Genomic DNA, 24,477 nt, shown 5'->3' on the forward strand with positions numbered 1-24,477 from the left:
GCCTGATAAAGAGTGAGCAAACCCGGAGATGGAACAATGTCATTCGCTCCCCTCCCTCCCTCCACACTATTCTCCTGACATGAAAAGGCTATCAGTTTTTCTCTGTGTTAATATAGGAAATAATTCACACTTCAGGCGTTGTTCTCTATTTAGTGTTCACACTCCCCAGATAAATCAAATCAGGGATTTTTTTTTTATTTTTTCTCTAAAGTGTCTGGAACCACTCACTGCTCCTCTCCCCCCTCGGACTCCTCTCGCTCTTTTTTCCCCTCCTTCTTCTTTTAATAAAGTTTCCAAGATTAGCCCCTGTGATTTTCCATCCTGGGAAGTCTATTTTAAGGTGGATTTGCTTTCTTTTCTTCCCTTGTGTGTGTGTTTAACACCAGCACAGAGGGGAGCGGGGGGCAGCGGGAGCCTGGCTCGTGGCTGCAGATGTGGCATGGGATGAGTTTTGCCAGGCACGGGCTCAGCAGGACACCTCATAAGCAGGTTTTTCCCGAGGGTGATGCCAATCCAGCCCCAGCAGCAGGAAAAGCCCCCACACCCACTCCAGAGGCCACCAACAGGTAGGGGACACACGGGAGCTCCTGGGATGTCCCCACGGACCTGCCCCCTCCTGGCACTGTGCTCAGCCCCAGCACCACAACCCCTTCCAGCTCAGCCCCCCCAGCCCTCCTGGCTGTTGGTAATTAAAGGACCAGTGCTGGTTCCAATTAATCAACCAGCAGCTTGATTAGCCAGTACTTCCCCAGTACAGTCCCAGCCTTGCTCAGCACCAGCTGTGGACCCCCTCAAAGCACCCCTCTGCAGAGACCCCAAAAAGCCTAAACCCCCCAGGACCTGCTGAGAGGAACAGCAGCGCTTCCCCCTCTTACCCAAACCAGACTTTCCCCCAAAACAAATCCCAGCCCCCACATCCAGGGCAGCTACCCCATAAGACAGGGATGCTGCAGCAGCCTCAAATTTGGGCACAGTTGTGGCATTGCTGTGTCCTTTGAGCACCATGACCCTCCCTCCTCCGGGACAAGAAGAAACTGCAATGCTCCAGGATGTTGTAAATAAATATATTTTAATGATTCTTCTTCCATTCCAGTTCATTCTTTTATACATTTATTTATAAAACAGTAGTAAAATTTTTTAATCAGAGCACAGTGCATAAAAAAAAAAAAAAAAAGAAAAACAAACAAAACCCCCAAAAGATTAAAAAAAATAATAATAATTATAATCCACAACTGTTTACTCACGGCTGGGGGAGACACCACATCTCGTGCTCTGGTTGAGCTGCTGGTGCCTGAGGGCCCAACAGAACCACCCTAAAGCCACGATAATCCCAATTTCCTATGGAATTTCGTAGGCCTGCCCTGAGGCAGCCAGGCAGCCCCTCTGGGGTGCACAGATCCATGGATCCCCCATCCCCAGGGAGCCAGCACAGCGCTGGGTGCTCTCACCCTGCCAGGGGATAATTCTCTTTACAGGCACTAACGGCAGCACACAAAGGGTGCCAAGGCCTCCTGTGAACACCCCAAACCCAACAGCTCCTCAAAGCAAGAGCCCCTCACCCAGCACCCTCCTTCCTGGCCCCTGCCCTGTCCCCAGCACTCCAGGGCCACTCCAACACCTCCTCCCTCTTCCTTCCCCCTCTCCTCCCCTCCTTCTGCACTTCCCCACACCCTCACATCCCACAGGCACCTCTCCAGGGGGTGTTCCCCACCTCAAATCCCAAATCCAGCCACGATGGGGCATGTTTGTCCCACCTTGGCTGGGCTTTCCTGACCTCATCCTTGGTCCAGGACGGGGGGCACTCAGGGAGCCCCATCCCCGAGGGCACCCACGGCCCAGAGGGTGATGGTTGCCAAGGGGGTCTCCTCTCCCCCGCCTTCCCTCCTCTCCCTGAATAAATCCATGCAGTATTTTCCCTGTGAACAGTGTCCCCCTGCCCCTCCCAGCTCCCTCCCAGCCACCTCCCAGTCTGGGAAGGCAGAAGAAGCAGAGCCCAAAGCAGATGCCCAGCATGGAGCCATCCTGGCTGGGGAACGAGCTGGTGACACTTGGAAGAGAAACAACCCCCAGAGTGCAAGGCAGAGAGCAGCAGCTCAGGTTTGGCAACTGGTACAAACCACTCATGCTCACATGGGGCAGGACTTTCAACAGGTATCCCCAAAACGGTGTAAAACCCCTCTATCCTTCCAGCAAAGAGCCAGGGCTCCGTGTCACAGGGCGAGGCACCTCTGTGGGGACATCTCCAGGGAGGCTGGAGGTCACCTGACACCGTGTCCAGCCCTTGTCCAGAGGCCAGCGAGGTTCTGGGGTGGTGGGTGCTGCCTCACCCCGAGCTGGGGTCCCCCCAACGGGTGGGGTCACAGCAGGGGGTTGGTGGAGCATCCAGCACCCCATCCCAGCCGTTCTGGATGCCTTCAACACCCACCTGAAGTTGTAGCCTCAGGCCCAGCTCACTCAGACAACCCCCCGGGTGCCACGGTAATTAACGTGCTCCACTAATTGGAGCCCCTGGTGTCCCCCCAGCCCTGTGACCCCAGAGGCAGCGAGGGCTCCGGGGAAGGAGGAAGCACAAGGGACGTGGCACCGTGAGGTGTTGGGGGCTCGGACACCACACTGGACAAGGTTCCTCGGGAATGGGGGCTCCGGGAGCGGGGTGAGGAGGCAGCAAAGCCAGACACAAAGCTTGGAGCATCGTCCCTCTGCTCCCAGGGCTGGGGGCTCCCAGAGGCGCCCTGGGGAAGGGGGCCAGGCCGGGAGGGTTTCACTGAAAGGCAAAGCAGCCGAGACCACGCTCCCAGGCTGTGGAATCTGCAGTCAGGCCAACGCCACAGCAAGCCAGGAAGGTCCATTCCTGCCCCTGGCAAAAACAAGCTGAGAAAGACACGGTGGCACCCGGCGGGCACGACCCGAGCCCCCGTTGCATAGAGAAAGGTACTCCTGGGAAGGTTCGAGTGCGTGGCAGGACGGGCTCCTCCTGCCAGGCGTGTCCTGTGACTTCACACACCAAACCCGACGGGCCAGTCCTCGCCCCGGCGCCGCAGCAGCTCCTCCTCACAGCATGTCTGTGTCCTCCATGCTGAAGCTGCTCCGGCGACTGCTGGCCTTGGAGGCCTCGGGGGACATGGCCGAGAACAAGGGGTCAGAGGCCAGGGGCAGCATCGTGTCCTGCATCAGCATCAAGTCCAGCTCCTTCTTGGATAGGGATGGGAAGGAGGCGCTGTGTCCAGGCTCCAGGCTGTCCGGGAAGCCCTGGGAGCCGTCGTCGAAGCTCAGGCTGTGGGTAAAGTCCAGCTGGTGGAAGGGGGACGGGGGCGGCGGAGGCAGCGCCGGCTGCGGCTGCGATTCGGGGTCCGGGGGTGGCAGCAGTGGCTCCAGCGTCCCCTCGTCCCCGCTGGCTTCCTGCTTGACCACCTGCTGAGCCAGCTCGGCCACGTTGACGCCCGAGGGCGAGGAGGTGGGCAGCCCATGGACACGTGCCTGCATCTCCAGCTCCTGCAACGGGACACAGCGGGGCTCTGGTGGGATGTCACACACGGGCATTTATGGAGGTGGCAGGAGCAGAGGGACTGAGCTCACAGAGAAGGAGCCCCTGGGAGAGAGAGGTGGAGGATGGAAAACGGGTGACCCATGCAAAGCTCAACACGGTGCAGCGACCTGAGCCTCAGACACCAGGTTTGTCTGTAGACTTTGCTCCTGAGGACTTACCAGCCAGAAGAGGGGTGAGAGCCCCTGCCTGTGCCCTTGGCAGGGCAGGGGTGAGCTGCTCGTGGGGCTGGAGCCGAGCAGAGGGAGGGCAGAGCGCAGGGAAGCTCACCTGGATGCGGAGCAGCAGCTGCTTGTTCGTCATCTCCAGGCGCCGCGAGTGATTCTCCAGGTCTCGTGACCTCTGCAAGTCCTTCTGCATCCTCTTGATGTAGTCCACAGACGCCTTCAGGATTGTCCCTTTGTTCCAGCGCACGTCCCTGTCATCCAGGGTGGAAAAAGAGATGGGCCTGTGTGCCAGCAACGTGTCCCCCCACCCCTGCTGCACCAAAAGCCCCTCTGCAAGTACCACCGTGTGCTGGGCAAGCCCACAGGACCCACAGTTATCCTGCCCTGCAGGAGCCAGGGGTACGTACAGGTCATTGGCCTTGGGGATCAGCATCCCCAGCTCTTTGATGCGGTCGTTGATGTTGAACCTTCGCCGTCTCTCGACTGCAGGTGAGAAGAGAGGGATGGAAGTGAGGGGGCAGCAGGAGCAGGGGAGGCTCCACATCCCACAGCCCCCCCAGACACGCTGCTGCTCCCAGCTTGTGGGGCTGGGAGCCACCACTGTGCCCCAGCCAGACCCTCTGGAGCTGGGGGGCTCAGGATGAGAAACCTCTGGAGCCAAACACCAGCCATGGCCCAGCAGGTCTGACTTCCCCCCCCACCAGAAGGACAGTGGGAGGTTCCTGCACTGCATTTTGGACAGCCAGGAAAGAGGGAGCCATGCAGGGGGCTGGGGGTCTTTCCTGACAGTGAAGTGGGATGGGAAGGGAGACCCAACTCAGAGAAAGGAGGAGAGAGGATGAAGAGTGATGGAGAAAGGGCTCTGGGGTCAGGACAGGGAGAGCCAGCACTGAACTCACTCAGGTTGTGATTGTCTTTCTTCTGGCGCTCCTTGGCCAGGGCTCGGCTCTCGGCATCTGCAGGAGACCCACAACATCACCCAGAGGGGTCGAGGCTGTGCCTCACCCCACCAGCATCCCAGGCTGGCATCAGAGCCCCCCAGGACTCCCCAGAGCTGCCCTCCCTGCCCAGGGGGCAGAGCAGCCCCAGCCAGCCATTTTTGGCACTCGCTGTCACCACCCCAGCTCTGGGGACGTACCTGTGAGTTCCCTCTTCTGGGTGAGGTCAGCAGGGCAGGAGCTGCTGGTGACACCGACGAGCGAGGCCGTCACCTGGGGGTCCCCACTATAGACATTCATGTGACTGCTGGACATGGGCAGCTGAAAAGCAGAGGGACAGGTGGGTTAGCTCCATCCAGGATGGGGACCGGGATCAAGCCCAGCCCCTTGGCCTCTGGGATGGGAGTGCGTAGCCCGGGCAGGTGGAATTGTCTTCCCATGACCCTTAAAGCAGCAATAATCAGAGCAGCAAAGAAAACAGGACTTCAAAGGGCACAGCTGATCCCCTCCCACGGCCAACATCTAAAATAGGGCAGATGAATCACATCCAAGAAGGGCTCGGCAGGATGAATCCCACTGGGAGGCACAAGCTGCCATAGGATCTGACCCAGGAGACAGGGCTGCTCTGAGGAGCTTCTTGCTGGGAAACTGCTCCCAGCACTCACATCCCCCCACGCTGTAGTGGACAGTGGGTCCCTCCCCACGCCCCTCTCCCACCTCTCCGGCTTTTTAAAAGGTTTCCCAACTGTGCTTAGAGGGAAAGAAGCTGCAGAACTGGCTCTTGTGGAAAGAGGGAGACATTGCTGCCTACAAGGACGGGGCTGGCTTGGGCTGGCACCCCACATGTGGAGGAATGTCCCCTCTGTGCCACCTCTGTCCCTGCAAGCACAGGGCTGTGGGGCCCCCAGAACCCCCTACCCTCCCTCAGCCCCAGGTCTGACCCGTTCCTATCACCCCCCACTTACTGTGTTGGGCATGTGGACTTCGGGGTTCATGTAGCCCAGAACGTCATCCAGGCGCATGATGTCATCGATGACCTCATCAAACTGAAAGGAAAAGCTCAAGTTCCAACGGGCTCCCCTGCCCCTCCCAGCACCCTGTGCCCCCCCAGCAGCACGGTGACACCCCCTCACCTCCCGCTCGGGGTTGGAGCCGATGTTGAGCATGGCCATGGGGCTGTTGGGAGCGCTGTTGCCCGCCGAGGAGGACAGGACGTGGCCGGGCCGGACGCCGGGGGACGCGGCGGGCGGGGGCTTGGGAGAGTGGCTGGCAGGGCTGACGTGGGCAGCGAACTTGTTCCCGTAGGTTTCAGAGAGATAAGCCTGAACCTTCTTGTCCCGTGACTTCTGCAGGTGGTACGTGGTGGGGTTTTCCAGGTAGGACTGGACCTGTGAGGAGACAAACCATGAGGGACCCCTGCGGGCTCCCCCACGCCCGGGTAGGGGGGACACCCCCAGCACGGTACCTTGAGGACCTCTCCAGGCACGGGCGGTGGGGACTGGAAGTGAACGGGGGTGTTGATGGCGGGGGTGGAGGCCACGGGCATCCGCTGCTGCTGCATGTAGTTCATCATCATCTGCTGCTGCACCCGCTCCCGCTCCGCTTCCTGCTGCGCCTGCTGCTTCATCAGCTCCATCCGCAGCCCGATGCGCGACGCCATGGTGCTGGGGGGGACACCGAGCTCACCCTGAGAGGAGGACACGGCACGTCACCAACAGCCTGTTCTGCAGCACGGAAACTGAGGCACGGGGAGGAAGCGACACCCCGGAGCACCCGCACCGGCCCTAATCAGGGATGAACATCCCAACACCAGCTGGATGGCTCTGTCCTCCTGCTGCAGCCTCCCACCACACCACCGCTGTCCCCAGGGACAGCCAGGGACCCGAGGAGGACAGGGAGCAGCCAGGACCCCACGCCCGGAGAGCGTGAACTCACGTACCGCGGGTTCAGCCGGAGCTTTGAACCACCAACTTCCCAAACACCGGAGGGACGGGAAAACCCAGAGCCCGGGAGCGAAAGGGAAAGAGAAAGCAAGGCAAGAGCAGGAAGAAAAGGCCGGCGGGTGCCAGGAGCCGGAGGCAGGTTTAACCCCAGCCCAGGCTGTCCCAAAGCTCGGCTCTGGGGTGGGATGAACAAGGCGGGCTCTGTGCGGGGCCCGCACGCGAGCGCGGGGGCGGGGGGAGCGGGCGAGGCCCCCGCCCCGCACAGACCGGCCCTTGTTCCCCCGTACAAAGGGGACGGCGGCCCGCGGAGGGCCAGAGGATGCCGGGGCACGGGGAGCTGCCCGACCCACCACGGCAGCTCTCCACGGGGCTCCTTCCCCACGCGGGGCTGGGATGCGGGATGGGGGTCTGGATCTGCAGCTGCAGGGTGGGAGGGAAGCAGAGCACAGGACCCGAGGCAAAGCTGCCAGGGGAACGAAACGCCTGGGGGGCATCACCAGACAAACTGGGGGGGGTTCTGCTATTTAAATACAAGGTGTGATCGCAGACAGAGGGGCCATGGCAGATACAAAACACCGGCCCTGGGACGCGGTGCCAAGCGCTGTCCTGGGGGGAAATTAAATCAAGGCAGCACAGACAGCAATATGATTACACAGCTCAAGAGCAGCTATTGACCGGCAAGGGGAAGGGAATTAATCAGCCATGGTGGCCTGTCCAAAGAGGGGATGGGAGCCGAGAGCCTGGGACAGTTATCCACTGGAGCTTCATTAAGGCTGATGTTGCAAATGGCCCTTGAGGAGAGGACAGGGGGCTGTTTGAGATGGGAAACAGCAGAGCTCCGTGGAAAAGACCCCAGTGACACCAGGGACAGCCCACAGAGGGTGCCACTTGAAGGGTGCCAAGGTGTAGCCACCCACAACACAGCACCCACTCTCCCCCACCGGCCCCTGTCCCACCGCCCTGCCTGGCTGCAAGACCCCCCTTATAGAAAATAGGGGTGGGGGGCATCAAAAGCATCCCCTCTCTCTCAGGATGAGGATGGGGAAGGGCGGCCAGAGCCAGGCCTGATAAGGAGAGGGGGGAAATTAGGTCAGGTTTAAAATAACCCCCTTGGTTCTGCTTGGCTTCCCCCCCGCCCCCCGAAACACTGAGCAGCTTCTGCTTTCGCTCTGAGTCAGCCCCGGCGGGACAGGATGGGGACCCGGCTGTCACTGTGCAGGCACCCCACCCTGGGGGACATGTCCCACCCTGCAGACACATCCCACCATCCCTTGATCCAGGGGGACAGACACAGAGCACAGGGGGTGGCAGCTCCATCCAGGATAGCTGTTATTCCTGGGAGGGTGCCCTGTGGTTCTCCCAATGAGCAGGAGCCGTCCCTGCATCACTGGGAGCCCCAGACTGGTCTCTACTGGGAGGAGACCCTGGCAAGGGTTCATCCTGGTTCACAGGGAGGCAGGACAGTGGGAGGCCCAGGGTGGGTGATTGAGCAACAGCAAGGGGATGGAGAGGCAGAAGAGGGGCTGAGGGGTGGGAAGCTGGAGGGAGGAGGAAAAAGGTCATGATCCCTCTCCACACCCCAACTCCTCTTTTCCCGTCTGGGGGGGACACAGAACACAGGGCTGTCCAGGCTGCAGCCGTGCTCCATCACCACCCACCAGACCCACTGCCAGGGAATGCATCTCCCTTCCAAACATCTCTGCTGCTACTTAGCAGCGCGGTTATTTCTGGACCTTTCCTGCTTTCCCTCTGGGGTGTTATTTCATCAAGAACCCAACATGCCAGGATGGCACTCGGGGGTGGCTCCAGCTGGAGGATCCCCAGTGGCACCCAGAGCTGCCCCAACCCTCCCTAATCCCCATCAGGACTTCACAGAGCCCCGAGCTGTCCCTCATCCCTGCAGTGACAGCCCGTGGCACGGGGTCGGCTGCTCAGCAACCGCTGGGACGTTCTGGAGCGACATCGGGTGCTGCTCCGCAACGCGAGGGGCCAGGCTGGTGACAGACCCACTGCCGAGAGGAGCGTGGGGCACCCAGAGACACCTGAGGGGCCAGAACACCTGCAGCCACACACCCCCAGGGCTCCTGCCCAGGCCCAGGTGTGGGTCAGAAATCAAAGCTGCCCTGAGGCAGTTTCCAGATTTAGCCCCTGCAGAGCGCAGGGATCAGGTTACCCTCCCAGGGCGGCCATGGGGAGGTGGCACCGAGGTGCCAGTCCTGCCCATGAGGCACACACACACCCCCTGCAAATGCCACACACCTGCCTGCCCCTCTGAAGGGAGGGAGCCATGCCCCACTCAGCTGAGAACCCCCAAACTCAGTGCACGCGGTGCCGCTGCCCAGCCCCGCTCCCGCCTGTGTTGATTTCCCGGTCGATCGCGGCTGTTTTACGAGCGGAAAAATCAATCAGCAGCTCCGGGCGGGAGCGGGGACCCCCGGGGAAGGAGGGGGGCCGAGGCCATCTGCCCACCCACCCCTGCTCCGGGCTGGTAACTGAGGGGCAGCAAAAAGGAAAGAGGGAAGCAAGAAGTGAAAACAGCTTCGCTTCTCGCTACTGGCAGCGAGTGCCGGCTGAGCCGTCCCTTCCTTCCTTCCTCGTTTTTTGGTTTCAAATGCCAGGGGGGTGGGGAAAGACACAGGGGTGCCAAGTGAGGGAGCCCCGGGTACCCCAGCCCAGGCAGGCACAGCTGGCTGGGTCCAGGGAGCCACAAGGCCAGCGGTGTTTGCTCTGGATCAAGGAGCATCTGCTCCAACATCACTGAGCTGCCACCCCGCTAGGCACCCACAAAGCCACCCCATGGGTGCCCATGGCCCAGGGATGGGCCCTGCTGTGTGGGAAGGGGGGACAACAGGGCAGGGGTTACCTGGGTGCAGGACAGGGCTGGGGGACCCTCCAGTGCCAGGGCCAGCAGGTCGCGGCTCCTCCGCGCTCTGTGTTCCTCATTTTCAGGCCCCTGGTTTTAACGAGGCAGCAGCCACGAGGGGTAAGGGGGGGAAGTTGCAAAAAACCTCCAAACATGCTTGTTTTTCTCACTGCAGTACAGCAGTGAGCAATCAGGCCACCTCCATCAGAATGAGGAGGGTGGGCAGCCCCAGGAAGGGGCAGAGGGACAGGGTCTGACCTGCAGCGTTAGGAAGGGATTCCTCCCCACACGGAGGAAAACCTGGCACTAAGGAAGGCAACCTCCATCCTTGGAGACCCTGACCCAGCACCAACATTAGCCATGCCTGAGGCTGCACCAGAGGCTCCAGAAATCCCACCCAGCTTATGTCCTTCTGGGGTGAGGATGAGGTGGTGGGAAAGCCCCATTTCCAACCCCCGAGAGCAACGGTGCCCTCCCCATCACCCACCCAATGGGCAGGAGATGTGTCGGGCAGGTGGGTGGGCAGGGCCACCCCAGCCCTGTGCGGAGGCTCCTTCCCTGCCCGGGGAGGTCACGCAGCCCTGAAAGGGAGAAGGAGCAGGCGGAGGGACTTGGCAAAGACAGGCCGGGGTCAGTTGACAACCCCGGCGAGGGACTGAGTCACCGGCACCGTTTTTAGCCGCGGCATCTCAGAAACGTGGCCCGCGACGCTGTTAACAGGCCCCGGGTCAGAGGCCAAATGCTTTCCCTGCCCTGCGCTAAGCACCGCGCCTGGAAGCGGCCCAGGCAGCCGGCACAGCACAAACATTTACACCGGGCTGTAGGGCAGAGCGACCCCGGCTGCAGGGCTCCCCAGAACGCCCAGCCCACCAAGGAGGCGGCAGCGACCCCGGGTATCACACAGGGCCGAGTGTCCCTTGTCGCAGTGTCGCTCCCAGGGCTCAATAAATGGGGTCCATGAAAAGCCCCCTGGTTGTGGCGGTGCCAAGGTATGTCCACGAGAGCCCACCTGTGAGTGGCAGCAGTTATGGGGTTATTAATACACAGCCTTGCTCCAATGTTTCTTCTTCACCCCAAAAAAGCTTCTTTTTCACCCCAAAAAACCGCTCTGCCCGGCATGGGACAGCTGAGGGATGGCATGCAGACCATCACACCAGCTGGTGGAGACTGGCACCCATGGCCAGCTCCAGGGCTGGGAGAGGCAGGGGGACCCCTGGGACCCCACCATGGTGGGGCCAGTTCCTGCCTCCAAACCCGAGCAAAATCCCTTCCTGCACAGTGGCTGGAGCAGAGCAGGAGCCCTGATTGAAACATCACTGTCCAAATGACCACCTGGGGAATTCACAGCCCCTGCCGGCAGCCCCTGGCCCCCCTCCTGCCCCCCCAACAGCAGCAATCAAAAATAAAAGTGTGAAGAGGCAGGAGGATAGGGCTGAGCCAGCGACAGCTTCACCACCCCGGGCTCAGTGATTAATCAGCCCCGTATCACGCCCACCTTCAGGGGAGGCAGGAGGGGAGCGGGGTGACCTTGGAGGGGCTGGTGGGGACAGACAGGCTCCACATCCCGCTCCACGTCCTGCTCACCTCAGAAAAGGAGACACCCAGCAGTGGGGCCCCAAAGCAAACCCCATCCTGCCCCAATTTGAGGTGACTGCAGGCAACTTGGGTGTTGGCTTTTTTAAATAACCGCATAAATGAGCAATAAGGGGAACTGGCAGGACGGCACATCCCGGCCCCCAGCTTGGATCCAGCAGGGCAGATAACCCACCACGGCCCTGGGATTTAGAGCCACCACACGCCCCAAAATCCTAGAAACCATCCTGGCAAGTTGGGATGCTCAGCCAAACCAGCCCTTGAGCTCCACGCGCCCCAAGTTCACCGCGCCACGAGCACAAGGTGCAAGGTGACAGTGGCCACCTCGTGCCCCCCCCAGTGCCAGAGGCACTCCTAGCGCCGCCTCCATCCCTCCTCCCTCCCTCCCTGCGAGCCCCGTGCTGCTGGAAGGAGGTAATATTTATAAATACGCCGTGTCCAGCCCCCAGGGCCCGGCCGTGGGCTCGGCGGAGGCAGAGCTCATGTAACCGTACCGTGCCCGGCAGCCCCGGCCATGGGACACGCAGCTGTTCCCATTCCCCAAGAATAAACAGGTCGGAGACAGCCTGTGCCCTGCCCTTCCAAACGGCCCCAGGGCTCGTCCCGCTGCCATCCCACCCTGGCAGCACCCCTCATGCCCAGGGAGCACCCGGCCACCGCTGCTTACCCGCTGAGCAGAGGCTTCTGCTCTTCCCTCCTTCCCCCCGGCTCAGCCCGGCGCTGTCCTGCTCCGTGAAGGTCAAACTGCTCTCTCGGGAGCCCCCGCTGCCAACCCAGCCCCTGCCCTGGCACCGCGCCGGTGCAGCCGGGTCGGGCCCTGGCTACGGGCGCACGTTACGCCGGTTCCACCGCGGAGGAGCCCAGAGGTTTCTCCCACCAGGCTGGGATTTCTCCAGGCGAACCCTTCGCCTGCCCGGAGCCCGGAGCGCTCCCCGAGGAGCTGCAGGGCCGGGGCTGAGCGTGGCACCCACCCTGCTGCAGATAAGGCGGGAGCTGCAGCCAAGCCCGCTGGCACCAGCTCCCTCCTCCCCTGGGGTGTGCGATCCAGGAGCAGGGAAAAGCTCCCTGTGTGCCGGATGGCTGCAGCCCCCTCTTCATTTCCTCCTCAAAATTCCCTACCCCATGCGATTCCACCAAAATCCCGAGGATACAGCCTGGCTGAGAGCCAGCACTGCTGCCCTCGCTGCTCCCTAAGGCTCCCAAAACTCCCCTGCCTGTCCCCACACTGGGCATTTCAGGTTTATCCGGAAAGAAAGTTGCACCCATTTTACTAGAGAGGATTTAAGCAGAGCACAGGGTGTGGGGAACTTGTTTGGAGCTGAATGTGCTCCTAGGAAAGGTGACAAAACCCCAGGAGCAATTCTTAGAAGAGACCTTTAAAGATAAGATGGCACAACCTCCTCGGAAGGGCTGTAGGACCACGGGGACGTGTCACTGAAAGACCTTGAACCTCCCCTGGTGAGCCTGTCCAGGTGAACCCACCCACCACCCACTGTAAATCCCTTGGGCATCCCACAGGGCTCATTCCATGCTCCTCCTCCAGCCCTGGAGAACCTACCTCCCCAAAACACCTCCCAAACTGCCCCCGTGCCTCCAGGAATGGAGAATCCCCCATTCCCAGTTTCCTCAGCAATGCATCGCCTTCACCTCCAGCCAACTCATGGGTCTCCCTGGAAGGTGAGGAGCAGGACACGGACCTCCTCCTGGAGCACAGGCTCCTGGATTCCTGGGCTCACCATGGCATGGGACCCCATGCCAAGCCCCAGGCGGAGGGGCCCGACCTTGGAATGAAGTGGGGGGAACCACTGGGGCTCCTCACGTGTGCACCAGTGGGGAAATGGAGAGATGAGCAGGTACTTCCTGTGTGCTCAGGAAGAGATCAGCCCTTTCAGCCCTTCAGTGACGAACACCACGGCTCGCCCTGGGAATCACTGCATCCCATCCATCCCTACTCTGGGGCCACACAGCGGCTCAGAAAGGTCCAGGTGGTGCCTCCCTGGGCTCATGGAGGTGATGCCACTGTGGACAGGCCATGCCACAGGATGCCCAGAGGGCTGGAGGCAGCGTGGCACAGCACACCTGGCACCTCAGAGCCCCCCTCACCACCAGCCCGGGATGCCACGATGCTGCCACAGGGATGTGCCAGTGGTGTGGTGCCACTGCCAGGCTGCAGCCCCACACCCAGGACCCTGCTGCTTCCCCCACCCGGTTCCTCTTTGTGTGGGAAGAGGGATAACCCCATGTAAAGGACTTAGGAAATGGCTCCTTTTGGGCAAGTGCAGCTCAAGGTGCCCCCAAAAACCACCCCACAACCTCCAGCTCTCCCCAAGGATGGAGCACAGAGGTGATAGGGATGTGCCAGCTCCATCCCTCCCCTTCAGCTCTCTACACCCCAGGGAAGGAGAAACAGCACTCCAGGGATGAGGTCCCTGCTGTGCAATCAGGACATCAAGCCCCCAGCTCCCCCATCCCGCACCCCACGTTGTGGGAAGAGCCACGAGGAGCCAGAGGGGGTTTCTACCCTCAGCACTTGGGGGGGACGCCCCCGGCATGGCCTCCCCGGCCCTGTTTCCCTGCAGGGCTGTTTTTTCCCCGCGGGGTTGTGCTGATCTGGCCACCCCACCCTCGGCCCTGGGAATGTCCCCCCTGCTCCGATGATTCATCACTTTGTCCCACGGGGCTCTTCCCGTTCCCCACGGCACCTCCAAAAACCAGCGACCAGGGCACCCTCGTCACGGCACAGGCGGGCGGTGCCGGGGTAGGGGGGGACCAGGAACACACGTGCCGTAAACTCGGCGCCGCGGAGCGTGGAAAAAGCAATAAAAGAGCTGGCTGGAATCACAACTCCATCCCAAACACCCGGATGCTGGATCGCCCCGCCGCAGCCAGCTCCAGCTCCACCCCGGAGCGGTTTCCTACTGATAAGGGCGGCCGGCCAGGCCGGCATCCCATGGAAAACACACACGGCCAGCATCCCTCGGGAAGCAAACCCAGAATCCCTCAGGAAGCAAGCCCAGCATCCCTCGGAAAACACCCGGCTCCCCTCCACGCACGGCGGGGTCAGCACGTGCTGGTGTGACCCGCCACCACACCCACCCCCACAGCCCAAATCCGGCGGCTTCCCAACTCCGGCCGCCCAGTCCCCAATTCCCACCGGCCCCAGCACGGTTCTCCCTGCCGGATCCCCCGGCAGCAGGTAAGGGCAGGCTCGGCACCCGCAGCTGGGAGAAACCAGCCCCATTCCCTGCTGCGGCCGGAGCAGCCGTGCATGAAGCCAAGCAAACATGGCAGGGAAGTACAGAGGAGGGGGGAGAGAAAAAATATCCCCTCCGGTCCCCCTCTCCGCCGCTGCCGGACTCTCTGTTATATAAAAAACACAAACTCCCCCGTGCCCCAAGGGCCGGGAACGCGCAGGAGCGCCGGGATTCCTGGAAACGGGCCCTGCTTTCCCCGGACTCGCACCGGCTTATTTATTTATCTTAGAAGAGCACAATAACCACCAGATTTTCTCTGCTGTTCCGTTTGTGTTTGTTTGGGTTTTTTTAAAGGAAATTTCCCCATCATCTGACTCGCTGAGGCTCTGGAGGACACGGGGGCTGGCGTAATCCTTCCTGCCTCGCAATTAATTCATGAATATCAATTAATCGGCGGCCGTAGGTTCAGGGCAGCCCCTCCTATGCCCCCTAAACTCCCCGGGAGGGGAGGGTGTCCTCTGGGACACCCCCTAAAAGCCGCGTGACACGGGGTACCCCAACTCCTCCCAGCCTTTGCAGACCCCAAAAGCAGCAGGGCTGGGGGGGGATTGGACTCACATGGGGGGTCCCACTCTCTGTCCCCCACGCCGGGGTGATATTTGCGCCCTGTCTCGGGGGGGTACACGGTTCCCCCCGAGCGAACCCCGGGTGCCCTGGAGCATCCGTGCCTCAGTTTCCCCACGCGGGTGCGGGGGGTCCCGCCGGGAAAGGCGGCCCGGGCAGGTCCCCTCGGGCTGCCGGTGGTCTCGCAGCCCCCAGGACCCTCGTTTTGTCGGAGGGGGAACCCGGCCAAGCTACCCGAGACCCCCGAACCCTCCCCGGCAGCGCCGGGAGCAGCCACGGCCCCGACCGGGCTGGAGCCTCCCGTGCGCGGGGGCCGCTGCCGGGGGCGAGGGGAGCGCGGGGGGGGCGTTATTATTTACCGCGAAATAGGCAAAAAAAAGAAACTACGAGTTCGAAGCGCGCCGGGATGGGGCGGGGGGGGGGCACCCAAACATCCCCATAACCCCCCGCACCCAAGTGGGCTCCGAGCCCAGGACCACCCGGGACCCCGCACCCCTGCACTCACCGGGGAGGGGGGGACGGAGAAGGCAACGAAGTGGTTCGGCTGCGCTCAGCACGGGTCGGTTCGGCTCCTCGGCTCAGCTCAGCTCGGCTCGGCTCAGCTCGGTTCGGCTCCGCTCAGCCCGGCTCAGCTCGGCTCGGCTCAGCCCGGCTCAGTCAGGCTGCGCTCGGCCCGGTTGAGCTCAGCCCGGCCCGGCCCCGTGCCGAGGGAGGGCAGCAGCGCCCGCCCGGCCCGGCACGGCCCGTTCCGCCCGCCCCGCTGCCCTCGCTCGCTCGGCCGGCCCCGGGCACGCCGGGAGCTGCAGTTCGCACCGGGGCCGCGCCTGCCGGGACTTGTAGTCCCCGCCCGGGCCGCCGCGGCACTTCGGGCTTGGTGATTTCCTCCCCGGGAACGTTTGGGTTTTTTTCTCCCCCAAACCGGAGTTTTCCACCCCGCAGAGGGTCAGGAGCGGGGTGTTGGGGTGGGGGTGAAGGTAGGGCTGTGCCCGCGTCGTGCAGCCCTTTGCATCAGGATCCTGCAGTTCCTTGCACAAGTGTCGGGCGTCCCCCCCTGCACGGGGATCACGCGGCCCCTCGCAGCGGGGTCGTGAGCGTCCTTGCATGACTCTTTTTAATCCCTAATTCATTTGCAAATACGTGTGGGCAATTCCCCCAAACCGAAGGAACCCGGAGCTGTTTCACACGCAGCTCCTCGTTCTGCACGTCCTGCTCCAAACTGGTTCCCGAAGCCTCCAGCCACCACACCAGCTCAGCCCTGGAGTCCTCGAGCTGAGCAGATGGTGCAGCCAGAAATTCTCCCACTCATCCCTGTTTTCCCAGCCAGCCCCAGCAGGGATAGGGGTCCCATTAAAAACGACCCCAAATTTGTCATTGCTGCAATCCAAAGGCTCCATGCACATCTGAAAGCCCGGGAAGAGCCTGACAACCTCAAGCATGAGCTCAGATATTGTTGTTCCATCAAGAAAAGCTGTGCCAGACCCTGCTCAGCTGCAGCCCGAGGAGACATGAGGCAGTTGGATTTGCAGCCCTTTATTCACTACTCATGACCCTGCGCAGATCCAAAGGAGGAGAAGGTGCTCCAGGGACAAATTCTGCCATGGGTGATGCTCAGCATCCCTAAGTTGCCAGGGCAAAGCCAACTCTGTTGTTGGCCATGTCAAAGATGGAGTAATACTGCCTGAGGAAGAGGTTGCCGAGGATCCAGAGGGGCTGGCCACTGTCAGAGGGCACATAAGTGCTCTCGACCCCCACAGTGCAGATGCCATCATTCTGTGGAGGGAAAAAGAGCAAATTTCAGCTCCAGTGAGGAGCTGCTCGTGCCTTCACAGCTGCTGTGGCTGGGAACAGGTTCACAGACAGGCAGCAAAAGCACTGTGGAATCAGGTGCTGGAGGCCTCTGTGCCTGAGAAGAAACTCAGATTTTCTCCCGAGCAGAACTGCCCTGCAAAGACCTGTCGGGAAGGGTAAAATCCCACCTACCTCTAGGACATAGACAGTGGGAGGCAGCGACAGCCAGACCCCACTGATGGCAAAGTAGAGGGTGGGCATGTCTGGGACACTGCTGCAGTCAACGAGGAACTGCAAAGAGAGGCAAAGAGGGGCAGAGGGGTCAGGACCCTCAGGCTGGCACTGGCCTTATGCCAGTGGCCACACTCCTTAAGGGTCAGCACAGCTCTGATGGTGCCAGGGTTGTGCTGACCCACACTTATCACGTTTGGAAGAATTATTTCTGTTTCACAGCACTGCAGGGCTGTTCCAGGTGAGATGTTTCGCTCCCACAGCTCAGCATCACCACCCAGGTGTGTCCTCATCCCACGGCATCACCCAGTGCCTCCTGCCCACCTACCCCATAGTCGCTCTCCTCCGCACCCAGCGCCTGCAGCAGGGCTGGCATGAACTGCCCTGGGATGGTCAGCAGGAATGTCCCAGTGTCCACAATGCCATGACAGCCTTGGCTGCACCAGCTGGTGACTGATAGCCCAATGGAGAACCTGGAGAACCAGCAGGAAAGGCATCAGAAGAGGCTCCCCTGCTCCAGGACCCGCTCCGAGCTGTGGTGCAGCACTTACTCCTCAATACTGATCTTCCAGTACAATTCCTGGACCACAGGAGCCCATATAACCTCCCCAGAGTACAGCTGGGGGTCAACCCCCCCGAGGATGACTTCCCCACCGTAATTATATGTTGGGTTGCTGGAAAGACACAAAAAGAGACCCAAAATCAGGCAGGATGCTCCACAGAAAGCGCTGGAGCTGAATGGGGAGAATGTGAGGGTGGAAGAAAGGACAGACCCACAATGTGCCTGTGGGAGAAGGACCCACTGCCAGAAGTCTCACCGGGAGAAGTAGAAGCTGAAGATGGGTTCGTTGAGCTGGTTCTGCTGCAGCATGTTCTGCATCAGCGTGCTGAAACCACTGATGGCAACGCCTGGGTAAGCCATGCCCAAAATCCCATCAAAATCCAGGTAGTAAAAGGGTCTGCTGGGCTCATACAGGCTCAGGCCAAACTCCTGGTTCCTGATGACGATGTTCTGGATCTAGAGGAAGAGGGAAGTTTGGTCACAAAGGCAAATCTACACTGGGAGATGCTGAGCTCATCCCCATCACCAATGGGGTCAGGAGCAGCCTGACTCACAGTCTTTTTCCCATCACTCATTATTTCATAAAATTACTCACAAAATGGTCTTGCCTCTTAAATTAGTTTAAAATCGCATTTTCACCACTTACAAGTCTCACACAGAACATTTCTGATGTCCTGTGAGGGCAAAGCTCAGACATATATAAAGCAAATTCTTATGGCCAAAGATATCCCTTACCCCAAACCAGGGCTGGAAAGCCCAGAGGACTCGGAATGAGTTTGTTTGCAGATCCCAGTCTTGGAGTAAGCTCATGCTGACACACCTTAAACTAACCAGGCACTAATCCCAGAATGAGAAGGTACTTTCAGCTACTCCACGAGTTTTTAAGCAGATTGGACTGACTGTAAGCACAGGCACCTCTTACCCTGCTGCAGCCACACACCAACACGTCAGGAGTCACTTACTGTCACCGTGTCATATCCCAGCACCACCGACAGGTCCCCGAACCCGTATCTCAGGGTGTCGGTCATGTCGATGCCCAGGAAGGTGGACGACAGGCTGTGGTTGAACCTGGGGTGGTCCTCTGCACAGAGAGAAGGTCACAGCCCCCAGGTCACATCCTGCCCTCGGCTCAGCACCCCTGTCCCCACAGGGGGCCCAGCACGAGGCTTTGCAGGGAAGGGACCATCCAAACCCAGCCCCGCCGGTGTCACCGAGCGGAGCAGACACCAAACCCCAGCAGCTGTCACTGGTTTCCCTGTCACAGCTCCAGAGAGCACCGATGGGGGGGGTCCCAGCCCCCTCACCACGGCTGTGTCCCCCAGGGGTGCTCACCACAGGCTGGACTCTGGCAGTAGGTGGAGGGCACCCACAGGTTGGAAGAGCCGGTGTCGAAGATCACCAGGAAATTTTGGGGAGGGGTCCCAATGCCGACCTCCCCGAAGTAGAAGGTCTGTGAACAGGAGTGTGAGTGGATTTCTGTTTCTGCCTGGGTTTTTTCAATGAGTTTTCAGCCCTGTGCCCCCTGCCCTCCTCTCCCAGCATCAGCCAGCCCTTGGAGCCCCAGCAAAACCCCTGCCCAGACCCAGCACAGCCCTCGACTGGTGAGGGGGGAGGGAGCCAAGCCCCCACTGCAGAGCTTCCCCCTGCAGCCAGGAAAGCAGGAGGGCATCCCCAAACCCAAGGGTGGCTCAGAGGGGGCAGGAGAAGCTTTAGCACTTACATCCAGGTAGTTCATGAGAGGTTCATAAGCCACAGCCCCACTGAGCTGGTATTTCCTCCCCGGGTCCCCTCTGAGGTTTTTCAGGAAACCCTCCGGCAGCCCCTTCTCTCTCATCACCTCCCGGATGGACCTGCCTCTCCTCAGGGGGATCCTGTGGGATGCAGGAGGCAGAGATGCCGAGTGGCCCCATCCCTTTGTGGTCCCCCCCGTGCTGAGACCCTGCACCCTCCCCAGGACCCACCTCAGCATCCCCTCCCCGAGTGGGAGGCAGAGCAGGGCCAGCATCAGTCCCCACATGGTCCCCGGTGGCTCCGTGGCAGCTCCTGTGCCAGGCAGGGAGTATTTAGCCAGAGCCGTGCCCAGCTCCTGCTCCAGACACCCCTTTCCCTATCGCTGCTCCCACCCTCCACCAACGCCCGCGGGGTGTTAATCACCGCAGCCGCCCTGATTGCCCTCCTCGCCAGGCTGCTGGGGCACCGAGGGATTGGCCAGTGCCTCTGAGACCAAATAAGTGGCATCTGATAAAATGCAAAATCCTGTGGTTATTAACAAGTTAAAGTCTTCACTCTTGCCCTCAGCACCAGCTCGATCTTTCCAGAAAACAAAGGCAAAACACACCCTTTAGAGCAGATGGAAATTCCTGCCGCTGGTGTTCCTGGGATGGGCAGGAGCAGCCCTGCTGTCCCCTGCTGCAGGTGCCTGCAGAGCCCCCGGTCCCTGCTGACAGGGGCCCCCATTCCCACCCAAGTTATTGGTCATGGAATGATGTTTGGAGCCTGCAGCAGCTCAGGAAACCCCTCAGCACCCCTTCCTCCTCCATTGCACCCTGATGGATCTGCCTTGGCTTGGACAGATCCTGCAGGGAGCAAAGGGAAGAGCGAAGATCAGCAGGGACATGGTCAGCCTTCACCTGTCCCCTCCTGCCACTGCCCCATTTCCACCAGAAACCTCCCAGTCCAAGGGGAGGAGGAAAGCCCTTCCCTGCTGTCCGCGCCCACTTAATCTCTGTCTCCTGTGCTCAGCCTGTGTCAATATTTTGACACAAAGCACAGAGCAGTTTGTGTCCTTCCCCCGGTGAAATGACAGAGCTGTGAATGCATCTGATAACCAGAAAGAGCTTCTAAGAAACGAGTCTGGATCCCAGGAAAGAGCAGGGTTACCCAACCTCCCCCGCCCAAGGTGTTTCCCATCCCCTTCGGCCACACCACAATTCTGGTGCAGTTTTACCTGACTGAACAGCCCTGCTTCAGGGTTTAGGGGTCATTTGGGTGTCATGACTCACCTCACATTCCAACTTTGACTTAACCACAGGACTTTGGTAAACCTTTTCCAGCTGCAAGGAAGGTCAGGGGCCTCACATGAGTTTTCCCGGTGCCCAGGATGAGGGTTGGAGGTGGGGACTGACCAGCCCTGTGGCTTTATCCTCAGCCCTGGAGTTTGTCACGGCACTTACCTTGCTGGAGAAAGGGAGTCTGAGACCTGTAACCCATCAGTCTGTGCTCAGCCATCGCTCAACAAACCCGGGAGGTCGGAGGTGATTTGGGATGTTGTGGTTTATTTGTTACAGGTCATGTGTAACAACATGTCCTCACTGTGAGGACACACTCACACGGGAATCCCGAGGGATGGGGAGTCATGTGGGCAAGTAAAGGAACATAGAGGTCCCTGGGAATGCCGTGGCACTCCGGCAGTGCTGGGCCAGGAGAGGGGCTGGTGGAGCTGCCCCACCGCCCTACGCCGAGCGGGCGAAGCCGACGCGGTTGTAGGCCATGTCGAAGATGGTGTAATACTCCTTGAGGAAGACGTCACCCAGGATCCAGAGCGGCTGCCTGTCCTGGGAGGGCAGGTAGGTGACCTCAATCCCAAGGGTGCAGTAGCCATTGGTCTGTAAGAGGGGAACCACAGGGAGTCAAACAAGCACCGGGACCCTCCAGCTGGGCTGCAGGGAGGGAGAACATCACTGCTGGTCAGGGAGCTCTGGGTCCTCCCCTGGCCCCCCAGGACTCTGCAGGAGAAGCCCCTCAGCTGATACGCACGTTCAGGACATAGGAGGAGGGGTAGAGAGGGAGCTGAGCACCGCTGACCACGAAGGTGATGGGGGGCATGTTCTCGATCTCATCACAGTCCACTGCATACTGTGGAGAGGGGGAGAAGAGCAGATTATGGGTGGGACAGCACCCCCAGGGAGAGGAGAGATACCCTCATATGCCACATAAGTTTTGTGGGACCTGGTTGAGCCCACAGCTCTGACTCCCATGCAAGGCTCCCACTGCTCCACCCCCCCCAGAATCCCTGCACTCACTCCATAGCTGGTCTCCTGGGCACCCAGGGCCTGGAGGATGCTCTCGATGTACTCCTGGGGCACAGTCAGTAGGAAGGTCCCCGTGTCCACGATGGCCTGGCAGCCCTGGCTGCACCAGCCTGTCACTGACTGCCCAATAGCAACCCTGGGAGGAGAACCAGGGGAAAGACATCGCTTGAGGCACCCACTGGCACCCTAAACATGTCTTGGCTGGATCTGTCACTCTGGGGTGCTCTGAAACACATCCAGCCTGGAGCCTGTGCCTGCTGCAAAGAGCAGCTGCATCTGGGGGACAGCTGTGCCCCCTCCTGCCGTGAGCTGCCCAGGGGATGACGCCCAGAGGCACAAACACCACTCACTCTTCAAGTGTGACCTGCCAGTAGAGCTCCTGGGTCACCGGTGCCCACGTAATGGCCCCGTGGAAGAGCCGAGGGTCGATTCCCCCCAGAACCAGCTCTCCCCCATACTGGTAGGTGGGTTGGCTGCAAAATCAGAGACACAGCAGCAGAGATCAGTGTGATGTACGTGGGCTAGAGAGGGACAAACCCACAAGGAACCCTCAAGGGGACAGGCAGGGGACACAGTGCCAAGCGTCCCGGCAGGTTTTACCGTGAGAAGTAGAAGCTGAAGATGGGCTCAGCGAGCTGGTCCTGCTGCAGCATTCCCTGCACTGCTGTGGGCATCCCTCCCACTGCCAGGGCAGGGTAGGCCATTCCCATGATCCCGTCAAAATCGGCAAAGTAGAAAGGCTGGGTGGGCTCTTCCGTGCTGAGCCCGAACTCCTGGTTTGTGACGGTGATGTTCTGGATCTGCAGGGCAAGGGGAGGCCAGGTCAGCACGGCAAACCTGAGCAGCCTTGGGAGGGGTGGATGATGCTCTGGAAGACCAAGAGTACTGCAAGGTCACAGCTGGTGAGAACAGCACCAGGCAGCAGGGAAAATTAGCAGGAACTGGGTTAAAACACGGTCAAACCCCAGCTGGGTGACTGAGGGTGGCAATAACCACTTTGCATCCATTCTGCCCACAGTTTGTTTAAGTCTTGGCTACATAAAATCTGCCCTTTGGCTGTCCTGGGGCTCCTTGCATCGGGACACCCAGCTGGGACACAGCAGGCAGGATGGGGTGCCCTCACCCTGAGCGTGTCGTAGCCCAGCACGACGGTGACGGAGCCGCTGCCGTAGGTCACGGTGTAGGACTGGCCATTGGGGGCGAAGGTGTCAGACTCACTGGGCTTGAACTTGGCGTGATTGACTGGGAGAGAGAGGAGGGGAAATCCTGGGCATGTGCTCATCTGGCTGTGGTGGGATTTCATTGTCAGTCACTCCGCTGGGACAATGCCCGGGAAAGCAGCTTCCCTGGCAGGGAATGAGTCCTGAAGGGCAGAACAGGCCGTTCCTCTGCCTCGTGGGACTCTCTCAGGCAGGTTTGCATCCCAGTTTTGCCTGGATCCCTCTCCAGGGATCACAACCACAACAGCCACCCAGCAAAGCCATCGGCAGTGAAATCCCATCCCTCTCCCACTGGCAGAGTGACACGGGATGAGCTCTGCTGGGAGCAGGACATCAGCTCCACTGGTCCTGGCTTTGCTCTTCCCTCTGCCCGGCTACGGAAGGGCAGGCACCACCACTGAGCTTCCTGGGGTGGCCGTAGGGATTTGCCCACCTTCATTAGCAGGGCAGAGGGCTCTGTGCTTCCCAGGGAAGGCACCAACCAGCACCGGGAGCAGCTATCCCAGACCAGCATCCTGGGGTCACTTCTGGTCTGGCACTGCATTGTCCCTGGCACAACTGGGCTATGCAGTGCTCCAGGGTGGCAGCTGCTGCTGGCTGCTACTACAGGCAGTAGGAGTAGCTCAGCTCCCAGCACACCAGGGGTACTTACAGCAGGCTGGACTCTTGCAGTCTATGGAGGGCACCCAAAGGTTGGAGGAACCGGTGTCGAAGAGCACCAAGAACTTTTGGGGGGGGGTCCCGATGTTGATCTCCCCGAAGTAGGAGGACTGCAGAGAAGAGACGGGGCACCTCCATTGGCCACAGGGTCAGGAACAGAGCAGGCTCTCACCTGGCATCCCAGTGCCTTGCAGGGTGGTGGGGAATGCCAGGCCCACTCTTGCCAATAACCAACCAGGCAGGAGCAGGCTGAGCTCTCACCCTGCTTTTTCTCCCAAAAGATGAAATATGAAACAATTACTGTGTTTTTGTTACATACAGAAAGGCCTCAGTTTTCATGGCTGGGGAAAAACTTCCCTGAAGTCTAAACCAGAAGCTTAGAAGAGTGGCAGAAGAGCCAAAGTTTCTCACTCTGGGAGGCTCTGGGGTGACCAGATCGCTCCAGCAGCTGGGAAGGAGGGAAAGGGGAACGTGGTGTGCAGAGAGGCAGCGAGAGGGGAGCCTGGGGTACTCACATCCAGGTGGTTGGTTATCGGCTCATTCACAACGTAGCCCTTTTTGAAGCCGTATTTCTTAACTGGATCATACTTAATTTTCTTCAGGTAGTCACCCAGCACTCCAGCTGCCCTCATCTTCTCCCGTATGGACTCACCTTTCTTCAGCTGGATTCTGCACAGAGGGAGGAAAAAACCCAACAAAACACAGCAGGAAATCAGGAGAAGATTTGGGCATTTTCAAATGCTCAGTTCTCTGGACTCCTTCAAACCCTGCCACAACAGGAGCCCTCTGGGTGCCCGGGGATGCCCTCCAGCGAGGGATGCAGCCTGGGCTGGGACCGCAGTGTGGCGATGCCAGGGCCACACCTGGGCAGGTGCCCTGCAGGTCAGGGCTGCAGCCAGGCTCCGTTCTCCGCCCTCTCCCGCTCCTCCTGCTGCAGGACACCCACCTCACCAACCCCTCTGCGAGCTGGAGACACGCCAGGGCCAGGACGAGCCACTTCATGGTGCCGAGCTGTCCACACACACCCCGGGGCGACGGCAGCGGCCGGGCCGTCCGGGCTGCCGGGTTTTATAGCGGGAGGCAGCGCCTGCCCTTATCTGCTGACCTCCATTTTCCATT

At 60.3% G+C, this 24,477-nt stretch overlaps 3 protein-coding genes across 3 annotated transcripts; all 3 read right to left on the reverse strand.

The window, feature by feature from the left end:
- Positions 1-1,050: 1,050 nt before the first annotated feature.
- TFEB (transcription factor EB) lies at positions 1,051-15,603 on the reverse strand. Its single transcript, XM_050327013.1, has 9 exons — positions 15,372-15,603; positions 6,115-6,336; positions 5,783-6,037; positions 5,615-5,695; positions 4,850-4,970; positions 4,611-4,667; positions 4,119-4,194; positions 3,815-3,962; positions 1,051-3,492 (listed from the first exon to the last, which is right to left on the reverse strand). Exons 2-9 carry the CDS (start codon positions 6,307-6,309, stop codon positions 3,052-3,054), a joined length of 1,374 nt encoding a protein of 457 aa, XP_050182970.1. The 5' UTR covers positions 6,310-6,336; positions 15,372-15,603; the 3' UTR covers positions 1,051-3,051.
- A 795-nt stretch (positions 15,604-16,398) lies between these two features.
- LOC126645925 (pepsin B-like) lies at positions 16,399-19,464 on the reverse strand. The gene is made up of 9 exons (XM_050326783.1): positions 19,409-19,464; positions 19,168-19,318; positions 18,780-18,897; positions 18,410-18,528; positions 17,704-17,903; positions 17,437-17,559; positions 17,214-17,358; positions 16,847-16,945; positions 16,399-16,636 (listed from the first exon to the last, which is right to left on the reverse strand). The coding sequence occupies exons 1-9, from the start codon at positions 19,462-19,464 to the stop codon at positions 16,484-16,486; spliced, it is 1,164 nt and encodes a 387-aa protein (XP_050182740.1). The 3' UTR covers positions 16,399-16,483.
- A 1,045-nt stretch (positions 19,465-20,509) lies between these two features.
- LOC126645924 (pepsin B-like) lies at positions 20,510-24,402 on the reverse strand. Its single transcript, XM_050326782.1, has 9 exons — positions 24,305-24,402; positions 23,874-24,027; positions 23,351-23,468; positions 22,602-22,720; positions 22,079-22,278; positions 21,829-21,951; positions 21,470-21,614; positions 21,204-21,302; positions 20,510-21,052 (listed from the first exon to the last, which is right to left on the reverse strand). The coding sequence occupies exons 1-9, from the start codon at positions 24,358-24,360 to the stop codon at positions 20,900-20,902; spliced, it is 1,167 nt and encodes a 388-aa protein (XP_050182739.1). The 5' UTR covers positions 24,361-24,402; the 3' UTR covers positions 20,510-20,899.
- Positions 24,403-24,477: the final 75 nt, after the last annotated feature.

The sequence above is a fragment of the Myiozetetes cayanensis genome, unplaced genomic scaffold (assembly GCF_022539395.1).
Source record: "Myiozetetes cayanensis isolate MyiCay16 unplaced genomic scaffold, myiCay2020 scf32, whole genome shotgun sequence".
NCBI lineage: Eukaryota > Metazoa > Chordata > Aves > Passeriformes > Tyrannidae > Myiozetetes > Myiozetetes cayanensis.

What these genes read in the sequence shown, in the direction of transcription:
- TFEB (XM_050327013.1), bottom strand. Translation starts at nt 6,309, where the DNA reads ATGGCGTCGCGCATCGGGCTGCGGATGGAGCTGATGAAGCAGCAGGCG. An exon ending in TGCCTGGAGAGGTCCTCAAG is followed by an intron (nt 6,038 to 6,114) that starts GTACCGTGCTGG and finishes GTCTCCTCACAG; the next exon opens with GTCCAGTCCTACCTGGAAAA. An exon ending in GAAAGACAATCACAACCTGA is followed by an intron (nt 4,195 to 4,610) that starts GTGAGTTCAGTG and finishes TCTCACCTGCAG; the next exon opens with TCGAGAGACGGCGAAGGTTC.
- LOC126645924 (XM_050326782.1), bottom strand. Translation starts at nt 24,360, where the DNA reads ATGAAGTGGCTCGTCCTGGCCCTGGCGTGTCTCCAGCTCGCAGAGGGG. An exon ending in CTCGCAGAGGGGTTGGTGAG is followed by an intron (nt 24,028 to 24,304) that starts GTGGGTGTCCTG and finishes CCCTCTGTGCAG; the next exon opens with AATCCAGCTGAAGAAAGGTG. An exon ending in CCCAGGAGACCAGCTATGGA is followed by an intron (nt 21,303 to 21,469) that starts GTGAGTGCAGGG and finishes CCCTCTCCACAG; the next exon opens with TATGCAGTGGACTGTGATGA.
- LOC126645925 (XM_050326783.1), bottom strand. Translation starts at nt 19,464, where the DNA reads ATGTGGGGACTGATGCTGGCCCTGCTCTGCCTCCCACTCGGGGAGGGG. An exon ending in CTGCCAGAGTCCAGCCTGTG is followed by an intron (nt 18,529 to 18,779) that starts GTGAGCACCCCT and finishes CTCTCTGTGCAG; the next exon opens with AGGACCACCCCAGGTTCAAC. An exon ending in TGGAAGATCAGTATTGAGGA is followed by an intron (nt 17,359 to 17,436) that starts GTAAGTGCTGCA and finishes CTGGTTCTCCAG; the next exon opens with GTTCTCCATTGGGCTATCAG.